Here is a 16,848-nt window from a genome sequence, read left to right as displayed (position 1 = left end):
CTTTATTCTGGTTAAGAGTTGGCTTGTGTATCTTGCTGCTCCCCTTTTGGGGGCATATATATTTATAATTGCATATCCACCTGTTGGATACCTCCTTTAAGAATAATATAGTGCCCTTCTGTGTCTCTAACTATAGTCTTTAGTTTAAAATCCAATCTATCTGATATGAGAATTNCTATCTGATATGAGAATTGCTACTCCAGCTTTCTTTTGAGGTCCATTTGCGTGGAAGATGGTACTCCATCCCCTTACTCTAAGTCTGAATGCATCTTTGGGTTCAAAATGAGTCTCTTGTAGACAGCAAATGGATGGGTCATGTCTTTTTATCCAATCTGCAACCCTGTGGCGTTTTATGGGAGAGTTTAAGCCATTTAGATTGATAGAGATTATTGACAGATATGATTTTAATGATGCCATTTCTCTTTAAAGTCTTTGTATCGGTTGTGACTTTCTGTTCTGTATCACTCTTGGGGCCTTTTTACCTTTATAGAACCCTCCTTAATATCTCCTGTAGGGCTTGTTTCGTGGTTACGGAATTGGTTAATGACTGGTGATTCTGGAACGTCTTTATTTCTCCATCAATTCTGAATGACAGCTTTGCTGGATAAAGGATCCTTGGCTGCATGTTTTTCTCTGAAAGAGCTTTAAAAATGCCCCCCCAAGCCTTTCTCTCATTCCAGGTCTCTGTAGACAGGTCTGACGTAATCCTGATACCTTTGCCTTGGTACGTGAGAAATTTCTTTGCCCTGGCCGCTTTCAATACTGTATCCTTGGATCTAATATTTGAGAATTGCACTATGACGTGACGTGGCATAGGTTTGTCATGGTTGAGCTTGGGAGGGGTCCTCTCTGCCTTTTGGGCATGAATGTTTGTTTCCCTCGCTAGGTTAGGGAAGTTTTCAGCTACAATTTGTTCAAATATCTCTTATAGACCTCTGTTTTTCTCCACCCCCTCGGGGATGCCTATGATTCTGACATTGGATCGTTTCATTGAGTCAGTAATCTCCTGTAACCTACATTCATGGGCGTGGATTTTTTTAAGTCCAGCTTCTATTTTCGTTTTTTCTTCTACTAACCCATCCTCCAATTCGCCAATACGTTCCTCTGCCTCAGTGACCCTGGCCGTCAGAGCCTCTAGTTTTGACTGCATTTGGCTCATAGAATTTTTAATTTCTGCCACATTCACTCTCATTTCCGCCCTTAGAGATTCTATATTCTCGTTAACATTTTTGTTAATACTTTTTTCAGGTCTACACATCATCTTGACCATTGTTACTCTGAATTCCATTTCTGATAATTTGGTTATATCCATATCCATTAGTTCTGTGGCAGAGGCCACAGACTCATTGTCTTTTCTTTGCTGGGGGGGATTTCTCCTTCTCGTCATTCTGATGAGGAGAGGCTGCGGGGTTGTCCAGAGCCCAAATTATTGACTGGGACCCAGGCTGTTCACCCTTGTTTTATAGGGATCTTAGGGATGTGGGCTTCTTCTTTAAAGATTTTATTTATTTATGTGGCAGAGAGCCAACCAGCGAGAGAGGGAATACAAGCAGGGGAGTGGGAGAGGAAGAAGCAGGCTCCCAGTGGAGGAGCCCGATGAGGGACTCCTTTCCGGAATGCCAGGATCACGCCCTGAGCCGAAGACAGGCGCTTAATGACTGCGCCACTCAGGCACCCTGGGTTGTGGGCGTCTTGATTTTTCAGACTGCCTTCTGGGGGAGGGGCCTGCCGTGCCGATACTCAGGCAACCCTGTTTGGGTAGAGTCTCCGTGTCCCCTGCGAGGGGGGATTGGGATGGGCATACTGTGAGCCAGTATTTGCAGGCTTTTGTTCTCTGGTGGCTTTCCCTGGCGGTTGNGGGGGATTGGGATGGGCATACTGTGAGCCAGTATTTGCAGGCTTTTGTTCTCTGGTGGCTTTCCCTGGCGGTCGGCTGTGCCTCTTCTGAGAGTCAGAGCAGCAGTGGCCGAATCTCAGCCTCTGTCACAGAACAGAGGGATCGTGGACCGTTCTCCACTGATGTTCTGGCCACTTTAACTCTGTTACTGTTGGTGCTGCTCAACCCTGCAGCGTCCCGGGATGTGCGCCCCACACCCGGCGTCCCAGGCCTCACTTCTCTGTCCTTTGTGTTTCTAACACCGCCAGCTGCCCCCGCACGCTCCCGGAGCTCCCTGTCTCAGTCTGGTTCCAGTGAGCACACCGGAGCTCCGGTTTTCAGTCTGGTGGTGCGCGTTCCCCGGCTCACGGTTTCAGTCTGTTTTCTCGCGGGTGCCGATCCACGAGTCCGCCTGCTCCCCCTTGCAGGTGGCTACCGCTTCCCGGCGCCCAGACACGGCGGCTCCCTCCCCCTTCCGTTTATCTTCTGATATCTGTGCGCGGTTTCATGGCTCCCCGCTTCATACCTCAATACTCAGCGCTGGAGATGTTCATTTGTAGGGATCCAAGATGTATCTTCCTGCATCTCAGGCTGATTCTGTGGATGTTCAGGCTGGTCTGGTACCTATCCAGCTCGACTCGGGACCGGCTGTAAAAGGGGTCCCCCACTCCTCCGCCATCTTAACTCATTTATATTGCTTTTAAATATCTTGTTCCTTCAGGCACCTGGTTGGTTCAGTCAGAAGAGCATGTGACTCTTGATCTTGGGGTTGTGAGTTCGAGCCACATGTTGGGTTTAGAGATTACTTAAATAAATCAAATAAATAAACACCTTGCTCCTTTCATGCTGGGATAAATAACACCTTTGTACATTAAGCTTTTGCTCTATTTATGGTTGTTTCCTTAATATAATTGGGTAGTTGTGAGTTTTTAATCTCTTTAATGTCATTTCCTTTATTCTGGCATAATGCAAGCATTGCTCCATGTATTCTTGAATGTTTATTATAAATTATAAATGATTGCACATTTGTGAAAAGGTAGTTTAAAGAATAAATGAGTGGTTTGTAATCTTGTATAAGTTTCCCTTTCAAGACTTACATTGATAGCAAGTCATGGAAGAACTTATGACATATTATTTTAATGTCCTTTTCCTATAGACAGAATCTGTGGAAGGGGAAGAACACGATCACAGAATAACGAGTCGGATAAACCTGATAGATCTGGCGGGCAGCGAGCGCTGTTCCACAGCTCAAGCCAGCGGAGATCGACTGAAGGTATATATGAGGTTTTCTGGGGCGCCTGGCTGCCTCAGTCAGTGGAGCATGTGACTCTTGATCTCGAGGTTGTGAGTTCGAACCCATGCTGGGTGTAGAGTTTACTTAAAAGAAATAAAATCTTTTTTAAAAAAATGAGGCTTTTCTTATTTTAATAAAACTTATTCCCCAGGGCATTATTTTTAGGAGATTGCAAACTAAATATATTTAACAACAACAAACAAAAACAAAAACTATCTTTATCTGTAGTTTATAGACTGTACTGCTGTGGTTTAAAGAGAGATCTTTACTTTTGGGTTATGATTAATTTTTAAAGAAAATTAGTAATTTTGAGTTATAAGAAAGTTGGTAGTTTATGGAAGAAAATATTTACTTGGTAATTATATGAGGGAAGGAATGTATTTGTGAAATAAATGTATTGCTGAGCAGTTATTTCAAATTAGATGTTTTTATCTTGTATACAGGAAGGTGTGAGTATTAACAAGTCCTTGCTCACATTGGGAAAGGTTATATCTGCGCTTTCTGAACAAGCAAACCGAAAGAGAGTTTTTATTCCTTACCGTGAATCTGTTCTTACATGGCAAGTATCTTTTGAAGTACAAAGAACTCTATAAAATATAATGAATATTATGGGGAAAAGAACTGACTTCATATAGCCTTGGAACAGAGAAGAAGTGCTTAGCAGCATGAATTCTAGAGCCAGACTACGTGGATCTGAACCTTGGCTCCGCATCCTATAAGCTCTGTGACTTTGGGCAAATCACTTCATACTCTAGTCTGTTTCTCCGTCTGTAAAATGAGGAAAATAACAATACCTACCTTTTAGGGTTATAGTGAAGATTAAATAACTGCTATGAAACTCTTAATGCGTAGTATGTGCTGAACTAGTATAAACAACTAGTACTATACTTACTATTTCTAGTGCTTAATGTTTGAGCATATATGATATCTCCAGACATGTTGCTATGTGTGTAAAGTGAAATTGTTTTGTGTGGCACCCACTGACTAGCATTTAAGTGTTCAGTAAGAGTTTTTGTTAATGAAAATTTTTCATTAATCAGATACATTACATTCAAATTACCTCTGTATAGATTTAACATCCAATTGTGATAAACATTAATATAATTTTGATAAGGGCTACATCTCTACTTGACAGCTCCAATGCGAGGCTCGATCTCAGGACCCTGAGATCATGACCTGAGCCCAAATCAAGAGTTGATGGTTAGCTGACTGAGCCATCCAGGCCCTCCCGACCACTGTGTGTCTTTATAACTGGTTTATAAGAATGTAGTTGTCACCTGAAAACATTTAAGGGAAAATCTGATTTTTTTTTTGGTTCTTTTTGAAAGCTAAGAATAGTGAAATTCATTCTGCATTAACAAAGATAGGTGTTTTAGTCTCATATTATCTTTTCTCTAAAAGGGGGCTTTTGCATATAGTAGAAAACAAAATTTTTGTTTATATGCCCATTCATCATTTTCAATATTTATTGAGCACCTGTTCCTGAAGGTTGTGGTAGCACTGGGAATACAGAGATGGCCAACCCACGTAGTTTCTTTCCTGAAGTGGCTCACAGTCTAGTCTGGGGCATGGGGAGTGGTATCTTACTAAATATTTGATGGTTAACCATATTTTAAATCTTTGTACCAGTTACTGTTTCATGAAACAATATAAAAAGTATAAGATAAAACAAAATGTTCATGAGATCTAAAAATAACTACAAATACCATAAAAGTTGTGAATGGTGTTTCTCATGGCCGGCTCAGTCCATAGAGCATGTGACTCCTGATCTCAGGATCATGAGTTCAAGCCCCACATTGGGTGTAGAGCTTACTTTAAAAAAATAAAAGTAAAAAGTCCTGAATGGTATGTGAGTGAACAGTATAATACTGTATCATATACCCTATTAGTTTGTTTTGTGCTTTCTACATAATTACTGCTATTAGGTTGTTGTAGAAACAAAGTCTAATTATAACTTCTTTTCCTTGAAGGCTGCTAAAAGAAAGTCTGGGTGGAAATTCAAAAACTGCAATGATTGCTACCATCAGTCCCGCTGCCAACAACATTGAAGAAACATTAAGCACACTGAGATATGCCAGCCAAGCCCGAATGATAGTCAATATAGCCAAAGTAAACGAAGATGTGAATGCTAAGTTGATTAGAGGTGAAGATTTTTCTAAACATTTAATTATTTTGTAACAGTTAAATCTCAAATATTAATCTCAGTCATGAAAGTACGCAATTTAAGAAAATTAAAGATTTTTCTTTCATACCTACTTATAATAGATACTAGTTATCATTCTACAATGATGCAAGAAGAGAGATGGAAGGACGATGGGAAAGAGAATTAGTAAGGGGAAAACAAGCAGAAAAAGACAGAAAATAGAGAGTGGGTAAAGGGAAAATAGCAAGCATACAAAAATAATCTTATAGACGGAGTCATAGATGTGTGCAGCAGAATAGCAATACTGCTGTGATTTATTACTTTTCCTCTTATGACCTTTCCTCCATTGTCATTCTTTTTATCAGCTCTATTCTGGCTTAGTTCGTTGATGTAAAGGATAGTGATCTGAAGGCTTGTGTTTCTAGCATAGGCCTAACTTCATTTATGCTCAGTATTACTTTCTGTGTATTTCTTGGGAATCACTTGCTTAGGATGGACTTGAGTACCTGTAAGGAACCTTGATTTGTGCAGTTTTCTCTTTGCTTATGTAGAGCTACCATCGTTTCATGGTCCTTTGTCCTCTGGCCCTTTGAGCAGCAGAGGGTAAATGTTTACTTCAGAGAAGCAGGCCAGAGAAGAATGAATTTGCTGTATCACAGTCCATCTTCTCCCTTTTGGATTCCCCTCTCTTTCACAAATAGGGCTATTTTCATTAAAAATAAGTATTCTGAACTCCAGCTTGAAAAATCTTTGATTTTTTATCCAACATGTCTTTATGCATAAGGTTTGCCTTGGGACAATTCTGGTTTATGTCTGCTGCATCAACGTGATTAACAGCGCTTCTCAAAAGTGTCCCACTTTGGACAATACATTATATGGCCATATTACTTATGGGGGGGGAATTCATTAAGGTGGGAGCACTTTTTCAGGTTAAGGTGAAGTAGAAATGTATAGGTAATGTAAGTAAAGTAAAATTGATTTCTGTAAATAATCTTTAGTAATATTTAAAACTTGAAATAAGATTGGAGGACTATGCCTACTGTGGTAATTATTATATATAAAATGTTATTAATTGTGCATTTTTTTAAATAAATATTTAGAATTGAAAGCAGAAATTGAAAAGCTAAAAGCTGCTCAAAGAAACAGTCGAAATATTGACCCTGAACGATATAGGCTGTGCCGGCAAGAAATAACATCCTTAAGAATGAAACTGCATCAACAGGAGAGAGACATGGCAGAAATGCAAAGGTGGAATATAGTCAATATTTTAGCTGTCAGTGTGTTGCCTGGAATCATTAGGCTGTTGGGGCTGGGATTGGTGGAGAGGGAGGAGTTTAGGAGGGATCTGTGGCTCTGTTTTCGTACTTTCTGTATGAATAGAACAGTCCATTCCCAGACTATCATATTTTAAATATTCCTAAGTGGTTTCCTAATCTTTATTGATGGTCTTTAATTCTCAATCTTACGCATCTGGATATTTTTAACTCTATTATTTTGTTTGTCTTTGGAAAGAGTGTGGAAAGAAAAATTTGAACAAGCTGAAAGAAGAAAACTTCAAGAAACAAAGGAGTTACAGGTATCATTTCAACTCTCTAAACTAATTTGAAAATTAAATAAAGATGACAGTAAATATGTAAATCTAATTTCTCAAATACTCATTGCATACTGACTCTATACCAAGCAATGCCATAAAGAGAAATAGTATAAAGAAGTGTCAAGATCAAGATTCTGATATACTTAGGGGCGCCTGGGTGGCTCAGTCGTTAAGCGTCTGCCTTCGGCTCAGGGCGTGATCCCGGCGTTCTGGGATAGCCCCACATCAGGCTCCTCCATTGGAAGCCTGGCTTCTTCCTCTCCCACTCCCCCTGCTTGTGTTCCCTCTCACACTGGCTGTCTCTATCTCTGTCAAATAAATAAACAAAATCTTAAAAAAAAAAAAAAGATTCTGATATACTTAGAGCTCATAGCTATGTTGGAAAGTTAAAATATAAATAAACCTTCTAATTCTATTCACTTTGGTTCAATAAATATTAAATGTTTTTTCTGCTCCAGGCATGGGGGAGGCCAAGGCGAATAAAATGTAGTTTTGGCCCTCCAAGAGCATGTAATGTGAAGGGAGGTTTATACTGTAAATAGATGACTGAAATGCAGTGTGACTTGACTAGGTTGAACCATATGATGCTGCCATATTTTAGGTAAGAAATGGTTGAACACTGGGAGTGTCATATGGTTCAACCTAAGGCAACGAAAAGCATGTAAAAGGAAGAGAAGCAGAAGATAGGAGGGAATAATTAACTTTGATGAGGATGGTTATTAAGGAGGACTCCTAAGAGAAAGGGACAACTAAGCAAGATTTTGTTAGGCTACCAAAGTCAAGACTTCTAAGCAAGGAATCCCATGTTCAGAAGCATGGAGGGACAACACAGCTTGGATGTCCACAGAATTCAGAACTTGTATATTAATGCTGGTGACAGAGACTGGACTGGAGAGAGATGCAGGATTCAGATCATGACATGGTGAGGAGCTTGAATTTAGGTGACTGGGAGCCACTGAACCTTTGAAATGTAAAGGAAGTGACATGGGCAGACTTGGGTTTTAAATAGATTCTTCTGGCAGTGGTGGACTTGAGGGAGGAAAGACTGATGCTGGCTGGGAAGGTTACTCATTTAGGAGGCTGTTGCCATGGTGAAGGCAAGAGGTGGTGAGAGCTTGAGTAAGGCAGTGGCAGTGAGGATGGCTAGTGGAGGGGTTGGATTCAAGAGATAGAAAGGAGGTAAAACTGATAGGCTCAGAGGGTGTCTTTGGATATGTGAGGATGTTGAGAGAGATGGAAAAGTCAAGAATGATGCCCAGGTTTCTGAAATGTGTGCATTGCATTGTGAAATTATGAAGTCATCATGGTGGTGAAAGAAGTCAGATGACAGTGGGTTGAGGAGTGACTAAGGAGATAGGGCCATACATGTAAACTCTGAAAATCTTGAGTGAGAAGTCAGAGAAAGGGGCTGTGAGAGATCATGGGGAAGTTTTGTTTCTTTCATTTTGGTTTGGTTCTTTAAAGGATGGAAGACACTTAAACTTTCTTATAGGAATCAAACTTCTTAATGGAATGAGGTTCTAAAAGAGATTGGAGAGTATGGGTCAAGGGCAAAGGTATTGGCAGCAAAGGAAATATTTCAAATGACTGGTAGGCAAAGTACTAGAAGAATTGAGAGGAAGGGGGAATATTCCTTGGGAGTGGTGAGTCCAGCCTTATAGAAGAGGTGAGATTTGAGTTTTGAAGATTTAGAGCCTGGGTAAAATTTTGATAGGTAGAAAAAAAGGAAGAGTGCATTCTAGGAAAGGAAAATTGTATGAGAGTAAAGGTGCAAAAGCATAAGGTGTCCTCAGAAGAAGGTGTGTGGATCAGTGTTTTTGAAGCAGCAGTTTGTACATGGTCATAAGGAGACGCAATGGGCAGGATATGTTATGGTTAGTTTATTGATTTTCAGGCTAAGTAATTTGAGTTTTATCTTGTAGGGAGTGGGAAGTGATTGAGAATGTTTGACCGGGGAGTTGACATTTTGGGAATACCCTTTCAGGAGAATTGATTTGGTATAGGATGTAAGATGAACTGAAAACAGGAGAAATTGTTGGCAAGGCAATCAGGCGGCTGCCACAGTGCTTCAAGTATGAGGTAATAAGGGTCTGAACTAAGGTAAGGGCAGTAAAGATGCAACAAAAGGAGCTGATCCATTCTAAAGACAATCAGTCACTAAGAAAGGGCACAGTTTGAGGTGACGGATGGATGCATGAGGGGGCTCAGGTTGGTGAAGGTCAAAGAAAGGCCAACATAACTCTAAAAGTCTAAGTGTGATGGTAACAGTCCCGGGGAAATCATGAAAGAGATTTTCTAAGAAACCTTTATTGAGACTTCACATACAGTGATTTTAATATTTAATGTTGACCATTTATTTTAGGTGGATTTAATAATTTGCTGCTTTTTGTTAAGGTTCATTTATTTTCTGACTTCCACTAGAAAGCAGGAATTACATTTCAAATGGACAACCATTTGCCAAACCTCGTCAATCTCAATGAAGACCCTCAGCTATCAGAGATGCTGTTATATATGATAAAAGAGGGAACGACGACAGTAGGAAAGTATAAACCAAACTCCAGCCACGATATTCAGTTATCTGGGGTGCTGATTGCTGATGATCATTGGTATGTTATCCTTCTAAAAATAAAAAGGCTCCTGGTCATTTTTTTAGTAGTCTTCCGTATCTTGATCTGTGTGGTTTTCTTCACATGAGGCATTCATGTATATGGTTTCTTTGATATAATTCTTCAAATGCATCCTTCATCCAGGAAAAAGAGACATTTTGAGTGTTTTGTAAGGAAGTTAGGTTAATTACCGTCAGTATGAGGTACAGTGTAAGCTCTCTATTTCTGTTTTGATGTATGTGATCTGTTGGTTGAGGGATCATTTCGTTTCTTGGAATTATAATCACTGGCATGAAATTAAACTTCTATCCATCTTATATGGCAGGATTTTTGGTTGGATGGTCAAATTTAAAATTCTTTGTTTCATGTGAATTTTGTTCATATGAATTGAATGATTATACACATATTGTCGGGATGATAGTATATGCAAACTGCTTTGGCTCCATGTTGTGTTTTCAAGATTCATTCATTTTGATGTTCTTTTATTTTTACTGCTGTGAAGTATCTTATTGTGTGCATTTATCTACCTTTAATATTATAATAAACTCTCTCTTTTGTTGATAGACATTTAGGTTGTTTCTCATTTTTTGCTATCACAATATTGCTATGCATATTCTTATATATATCTCTTGGTACAAATGTGAAGAGTTTCTCTAGAGTGAATTTCCCAGATAATAAACTGAGATATGAGCTTTGAAGGGCTAGCCAGTAGGAACTTGGTAGGCCTAACCTACCAGACTGGTCATGTCTAACTTTCTATTTACCACAATCTGCTCTATATATATTGTGATTTTCTAATTATGCTATAATAATAATTTTTAGAGTTTGGGAAACACTCTTAAATTATGTCTAAAAATACTTGAGATATTAGATTGTAGGGTATGTTCTTATTCAACTTGGTAATTTCACAGTTTTCCAAAATGGTTATGAATTTTTACTTCCACTGGCATCGAGAGTATCTATCACACCACATCCTTGTCAACACTCGGTACTGGGCAGACTTCAATTTATGCCCATCTAGTGGACATGATATGGTATCTCATTGTGGATTCATTTTGCATTTCTCTGACTAATAATCTCTTCATGTATTTATTGGTTATTTACTTTGCTTTTCTATGACTTCCTGTTCAGATCTTTTGTCCATGTTTCAGTTGGATTGTTTTTTCTTAGTAATTTATAAGAATTCTTTATATATTCTGATTGCCAACCCTTTGTTTTATGTGTTGCAAGTATCTTTTTTCCAGTGTGTGGCTTATCTTTTCACTCTCTTCTGGTGCCTTATGATGGATCAAAGCTCTTTGTTTTATTGTTGTTGTACATAGCATCAATCTTTTTCCCTTACAACAATTGTGGTCTTGTTTAAGAAATCCTTTCCACAATAAGGTCATAGAGGTGCTCTTCTAACTTTTCTTCTAGATGTTTTGAAGTTTTGTTTTCACCTTTAAGCCCTTAAGTTGTCTGGAATTTTTTGTTTGGTGTGAAGTAGAGGTCTGAATTCGTGTATTTCTCACGTGAATAACCAATGCTGCCAGTATCATATGTTAAATAGTGTTGCTTCTTTTGTGATCTGAAGTGTTCATATAAAAAATTTTCAAAAACAAAGTCTTTTTCTTCTTACTAGTACTCCATAGTCTTAATTATTTGAGCTTTATAATGTCTTTATATCTGGTATGCTCATCTCCTTTTCTTCAGGTCCTTTTGTTATTCTATTAGTTAACTGTTTTCTATAACAAATAAGTGTAGTATTATTTACACCAGTGGCAAAGATACCTAACATAATCCCAAAGTGTTAGGAGTCCAGTAGGGGATTAGGAAGTCCCCTGCTTGCCTGGCACTCTATTTCCTGTTTTAGTACACTCATCACTGTTGCCTTACTCGCTATACCATTAACTTCGTGAGCGTTGGTTTTATGTCTGTCTTCATTGACAAGACCTGTCTAGCACACAGGGGCTTAATGAATAAAAGAGCTCCAGTACATATCAATGTATATTAATGTTACATGGGACTTGCATTCTTAATACTTAGAAGTAAAATCCACTTCTAGCTTGAGCCCAAAAGATAAGCTTCTAGCATTTAAGTTGGGCCTTGAAGGATGAGAAAGATAACATCCTTCCTATTTTGGAGAAATGACTCAAAAGAGAGAAGCTGATGTCAAGGCAAACCCAGGGTACTGATGTAGATGATTAAGAGTAAGACGTGGTTCTTATGGGGAGATAGTGGTGGATAAAGAATGTTGGTGGTGAAGCCAGATTGTGGAGGTTTCAGAATGACAGGCCAAGCAATGTTGACAGACCTAGGAGAGAGAAAGAATCAGAACAAGTCGATCTTGTTGAAACCTTTACCTGGTTAAGACACTAGACTGGCCGGAGGGACATACTGCCGAGGGGTGAGCTATTCCTTCCAGATTCTTTTCTCTAGGTGCTATAACTAAACTGTTACTCTTTAATTATAGATCTTGGAGCCTAATCAACAGAGGTTTTGGGTTGGGACTTAGCTTTTGCTGCAGGTTTTCTCTCTCTGTCAAGTTAATCTAAAGATGAATTGGACTTTGGAATGTCTTTCCTATTCTCTAAATAAAAAGACTCAAAGGAATATGTAGCATTTATAGCTGATTTTCCATAGTGTCAGGGTCTAGTTAGTTAGATGACTAAGGAGTGTGTTTTTATCTCCATGCTTTTCCTTCTGTATTTCCCTACTTTTCATGACAGGAAAATATTTGTTATTCTCTTCATCATTAAAACTCATACATAAAACCAGAAACTAAAAAATAAAACACTTAATAGTGTTTCATTCATATGTAACCATTGTCAGTATTCTAATGTTTTTTCCTTGAATTTATTTCATTTTATTTTATTTTTGGGGAGAGGGTTGGTATTTTTTTTAAGTAGTTATAGTTAAAATACATACAATGAAAATTCTTCCCACCACTGATGGACGGAATTGCTCAGGTTTTTTTTGCCAAAACTTCAAAATGTAGTCGGAGGAATATAAAAGAATTTTACATTATTTTTGTTGCAAATTGATATGAATCTTAACACCAAAGGAATAACCCAGGCAGGATTATCTTGTATTGCCTTTTTGTTTTTCCTCTGTCCTATAATTATAACAATATACTTCTTATCTTAACAGTACGATAAAAAATTTTGATGGGATAGTGAGTATCATCCCAGTTGGAGAAGCAAAAACATATATAAATGGAAAACACATTTTGGAATCCACAGTACTACATCATGTAAGTCAGTCAGTGCTAAAATCTAATCAATGGTTTGACTTTGGGCAAGTTGTTTAATTTATGTGAGTCCCAGTTTTCTCCTCTGTAAGATAAGGTAGTGAACTAGATTGAGGACTTTCCAGTTCTAAAATTCTCTTTTCTATTAATTCATTAATTGCCTTCATTTGTGCAAAGATAAAAGTTATATCACTCTAAACCAGTACCTGAAGAGCTCACCACTGACAGCACCATTATGTGTCCAGTAAAGAGCTGGGCTTTGGAAGTAAGCCCTGGTTATTTGCTATGTGACTTTTGGAAAAAGTTATTTAATTAGGGTGATTGTATATCACCAAAGTCGGGACACTGTTGAGAGCATTTTTATTTTTATTTATTTATTTTTAAAGATTCTATTTATTTATTTATTTATTTATTTATTAAAGAGCGAGCATGAGAGGGGGGAAGGCAGGGGGCCCAATGCAGGACTCAATCCTGGGACTCCAGGATCATGACCTGAGCTGAAGGCAGTCACTTAACCAACTGAGCCACCCAGGTGCCCGAGAGCATTTTTAATAATTATGTTGGGAGACAGGCACCTGGGTGGCTCAGCTGGAAGAGCATGCGAAGCATGCGACTCTTGATCTTGGGGTCCTGAGTTTGAGCCCCATGTTGGGTATAGAGTTTACTTAAATAAATAAAACTTTAAAAAAAATTACATTGGGAGAATAAGCGTAAACCAGTCTGTTGCAGGCAAACCAAGACAGTTGGTCACTTCATATATATCCTACCTTTCAGGGACAGGGGAGGATTAAGTGAAATAATTCATCTGTAGTTCTTAACACAATGTCTGCAAATTGTAAACTCAGTGAATGCTTATTGTTTTTATTAAACTCTGTGCTCTTTAACTTTCTTGTTCCTCAAATTGAGACAATAGTATTATCTCACTGGATTGTTGTGAGGTCACATATATGTAAATTGTTTAACACAGTGATTGGCATATAGAAAGTATTTAATAAATGTTAGTTGCTATGATTTTAATGTTTATTACTACTAATTTTAGACTACATTGAATTGCTGAGCTTAATTATTTGTCCCATGTAAGTTTTTGGTTAGACTCACCTCAAGTAGTAAATTTTTTGTGTGTTTTAGGGTGATCGGGTGATTCTAGGTGGAGATCATTATTTTAGATTTAATCATCCGGTAGAAGTCCAGAAAGGAAAAAGACCATCTGGTAGAGATACCCTTACAAGTGAGGGTCCAAAAGACTTTGAATTTGCAAAAAATGAGTTGCTCATGGCACAGAGGTCACAGTAAGTATTCTTGTTGATGTGAAATAGTAAGATTATGAGAGAGGTCTACAAGAGAGAGTTAATCATATTGTGCTAGTCTCTGGCAGTTAATTCTTTGGGTGCTAGTTTCTAGTGACCTGATCTTTTCTCTTGGTACATTCATTCATTTAGCAGACATTTATTGAGCAGATATTATGTATCTGTCACTCTACTAGAAATACAAAGAATAACTGAAATTTAGCTACTATACCAGAGGAATTTATCATCTCATGGGGCTGACACATAGTTGCGACAGAGTGCCATGACAGAGTCCTGCACTGTGTGCCGTTTATGGAGTGAGGGGTGACTCCTAGTCCTGACCAGGAATCAGCAAAGTTTTCTAGGGGACAAGAAGACATCCCTTGGAATGGAGTCCCAAGAGGCCATTAGAAGTTAGCCAGTGGAACAGGGGAGTGTAACCTTTTTGTTTTCTTTGCCCCATTTTTAGCTCATGCCATATTGTAGGATTTCTGATTTTAAGCAATATCTTTGTAAACTAACTGGTAAAGTATACATAAATAAAATACTAAAGAGTTAGGACTTTATCTTAAAGGATATGGAATCATTAAAAATTTTAGGCGGACAAGAGATAGACCTGACAGAACCACAGCTTTAGAGCTCACCCTGACCCAAGTCTGGAGAATGGACTAGAGGTACAGCAAGCATAGCTTGCAAATGCCACTCAGAGATTGTTGAAGTGAGAGAAGTACAGTGTGGTTGGGTCGGAGAGGGTTTTAAGGAGAAAGAATCAACCATGTTTGATGACCAAAAAGGAGGAAGGGAGGAGGAATCAGAATGACTAGTATGCACTGGGCTAATCCTACTTTATCTTTTAAAAGTCTGAACTTGCTTTTGCTCTTTTTAAAAAAATTGTGGTACAATGTATGTAATATAAATTCACCATTTTAACCATTTTAAAATATACATTTCAGTGGCATTGAGCGTATTGACAGTGTGTACAACCATCATACTATTCATCTCCAGAACTTATTTCATCATCCCAAATTGAAACTCTGTCCCCATTAAACTGTGACTCCCCATTCTACCTCTTCTTGTTGTCCTCCCCCTGCCCCCCCCCATCAACACTACCCTTCTTTCTTTTGATATTCTTTTTTCAGTGAAATTAGGTATGGAGATTTCTATACAGTGTAGTTGCTAAAGCATTGATTTTATTTTTATTTTTATTAAAGATTTTATTTATTTATTTGAGAGAGAGAAAGACAGAAATAGTGATAGAGATAGCAAGAGAGAGCACAGCAGGAAGGAAAGGGATCACAGAGGGAGAGGGAGAAGCAGACTCACCACCAAGCAGGGAGCCTGACATGAGGCTCGATCCCGGGACCCTGGGATCATGACCTGAGCAAAAGCAGGTGCTTAACTGACTAAGCCACCCAGGTGTCCCTAGTGCATTGATTTTATTGAGAAGAAAGAAGCTTTTAGTTTTTTATACTCCTTGATGCTTTTCCCTTATATATTGAAAGATGACAAAGCTAATTTAATGTTTTGACTTAACGAAATGTCAAATTATAATAGGTGGTTGAAAATATACAATCTATTTTAACAGCTCTCGTTACATTTTTAGAGTTATTTCAATATTTTCCCTAACCTATGACCTAAATATGAATTAAAAGTTACTGATACATGAAATACAATTTTGGTTCTAACCATTGTTAAACATAAAATACCCTTATTTTGGTGGGTATTGGGTGGCTTAATTGGTTAAGCATCCAACTCTTGATTTCAGCTCAGGTCATGACCTCAGGGTTATAAGACTGAGCCCCATGTTAGGCTCTGGCTCAGTTGGAGTCTACCTGACATTCTCTCTCACCCTCTCCCTCAGCCCCTACCTGTGTGCATGCATGTGCACACACATGTGCAGGCATCCGTATACTTTGTGTTTTCTGTAATGTTAACTGTAATGTTTACTGCAATGTTCACTATGACATCGTGTTTTTATATAACTTATTTTCTTTAAGATTAGAAAATATAGGGGCGCCTGAATTGCTCAGTTGGTTGAGCATCTGCCTTTGGTTCAGGTCAGGATTTCATGGTCCTAGGATTGGGCCTCCCATTGGTCTTCCTGCTCTGAGGGGAGCCTGCTTCTCCCTCTCTCTGCCCCTCTGCCCTGCTTGCCTCTTTCTCTTGCTCTATCTCAAATAAATAGATACAATCTTTAAAAAAAAGATTAGAAAAATATATTTACTTAAATATCAGGTATCTGCTATAGTAACTAAGGAATAAGCAAATTTTCATCCTTTTATATTTTGCGTAAACCATGCTAAAAGCAATAAAAATTTAAGAACACTGTTGACAGCGTGTCAGAAATTAAATGTTGAGTTTTAAATTTTTGTTTAATGAAAACATTTTAATATGATTAAGAACTACTATAGTATATAAAGGATTCTTGACAATGTATCCTGTAAATATTTTGCTACTTTGTAGACTTGAAGCAGAAATAAAAGAGGCACAATTGAAAGCAAAGGAAGAAATGATGCAAGGAATCCAAATTGCAAAAGAAATGGCTCAGCAAGAGCTTTCTTCTCAAAAAGCTGCGTATGAAAGCAAAATAAAAGCATTAGAAGCAGAACTGGTAAAAGGCAGAATTGTTTTTTTTTTTCTTTCTCTGCTCGTGCACCCTAAGTAATGTATTGCCTGTAAAATTGAGTATATCCCTAGAAGGAAACTGGGGGAATATCAAAGATCAGAGAGTCAAAGCCAAGTGAGTCTTGGCCTCCTTTAATTCCACTTTAGAAAGCAAGTGAGTCGTAGACAAATAGCTGTTGGAAGAAGAAAAATAAA

The 16,848-nt window shown here is 38.3% G+C and overlaps 1 protein-coding gene across 1 annotated transcript in view; it reads left to right on the top strand.

Annotated features, from left to right (window-relative positions):
- KIF14 (kinesin family member 14) overlaps positions 1–16,848 on the top strand; it is a 56,668-nt gene that overhangs the window by 11,582 nt on the left and 28,238 nt on the right. The window contains exons 9-17 of the mRNA XM_034666997.1: positions 3,033–3,149; positions 3,614–3,729; positions 5,141–5,313; positions 6,414–6,561; positions 6,826–6,889; positions 9,329–9,513; positions 12,643–12,745; positions 13,871–14,031; positions 16,492–16,639. Coding sequence (XP_034522888.1) covers positions 3,033–3,149; positions 3,614–3,729; positions 5,141–5,313; positions 6,414–6,561; positions 6,826–6,889; positions 9,329–9,513; positions 12,643–12,745; positions 13,871–14,031; positions 16,492–16,639 — 1,215 coding nt within the window. The remainder of the gene's footprint in view (positions 1–3,032; positions 3,150–3,613; positions 3,730–5,140; positions 5,314–6,413; positions 6,562–6,825; positions 6,890–9,328; positions 9,514–12,642; positions 12,746–13,870; positions 14,032–16,491; positions 16,640–16,848) is intronic.

Source organism: Ailuropoda melanoleuca, chromosome 8 (assembly GCF_002007445.2).
Source record: "Ailuropoda melanoleuca isolate Jingjing chromosome 8, ASM200744v2, whole genome shotgun sequence".
Lineage (NCBI taxonomy): Eukaryota > Metazoa > Chordata > Mammalia > Carnivora > Ursidae > Ailuropoda > Ailuropoda melanoleuca.
This window is presented reverse-complemented; position numbering and strand designations above follow the sequence as displayed.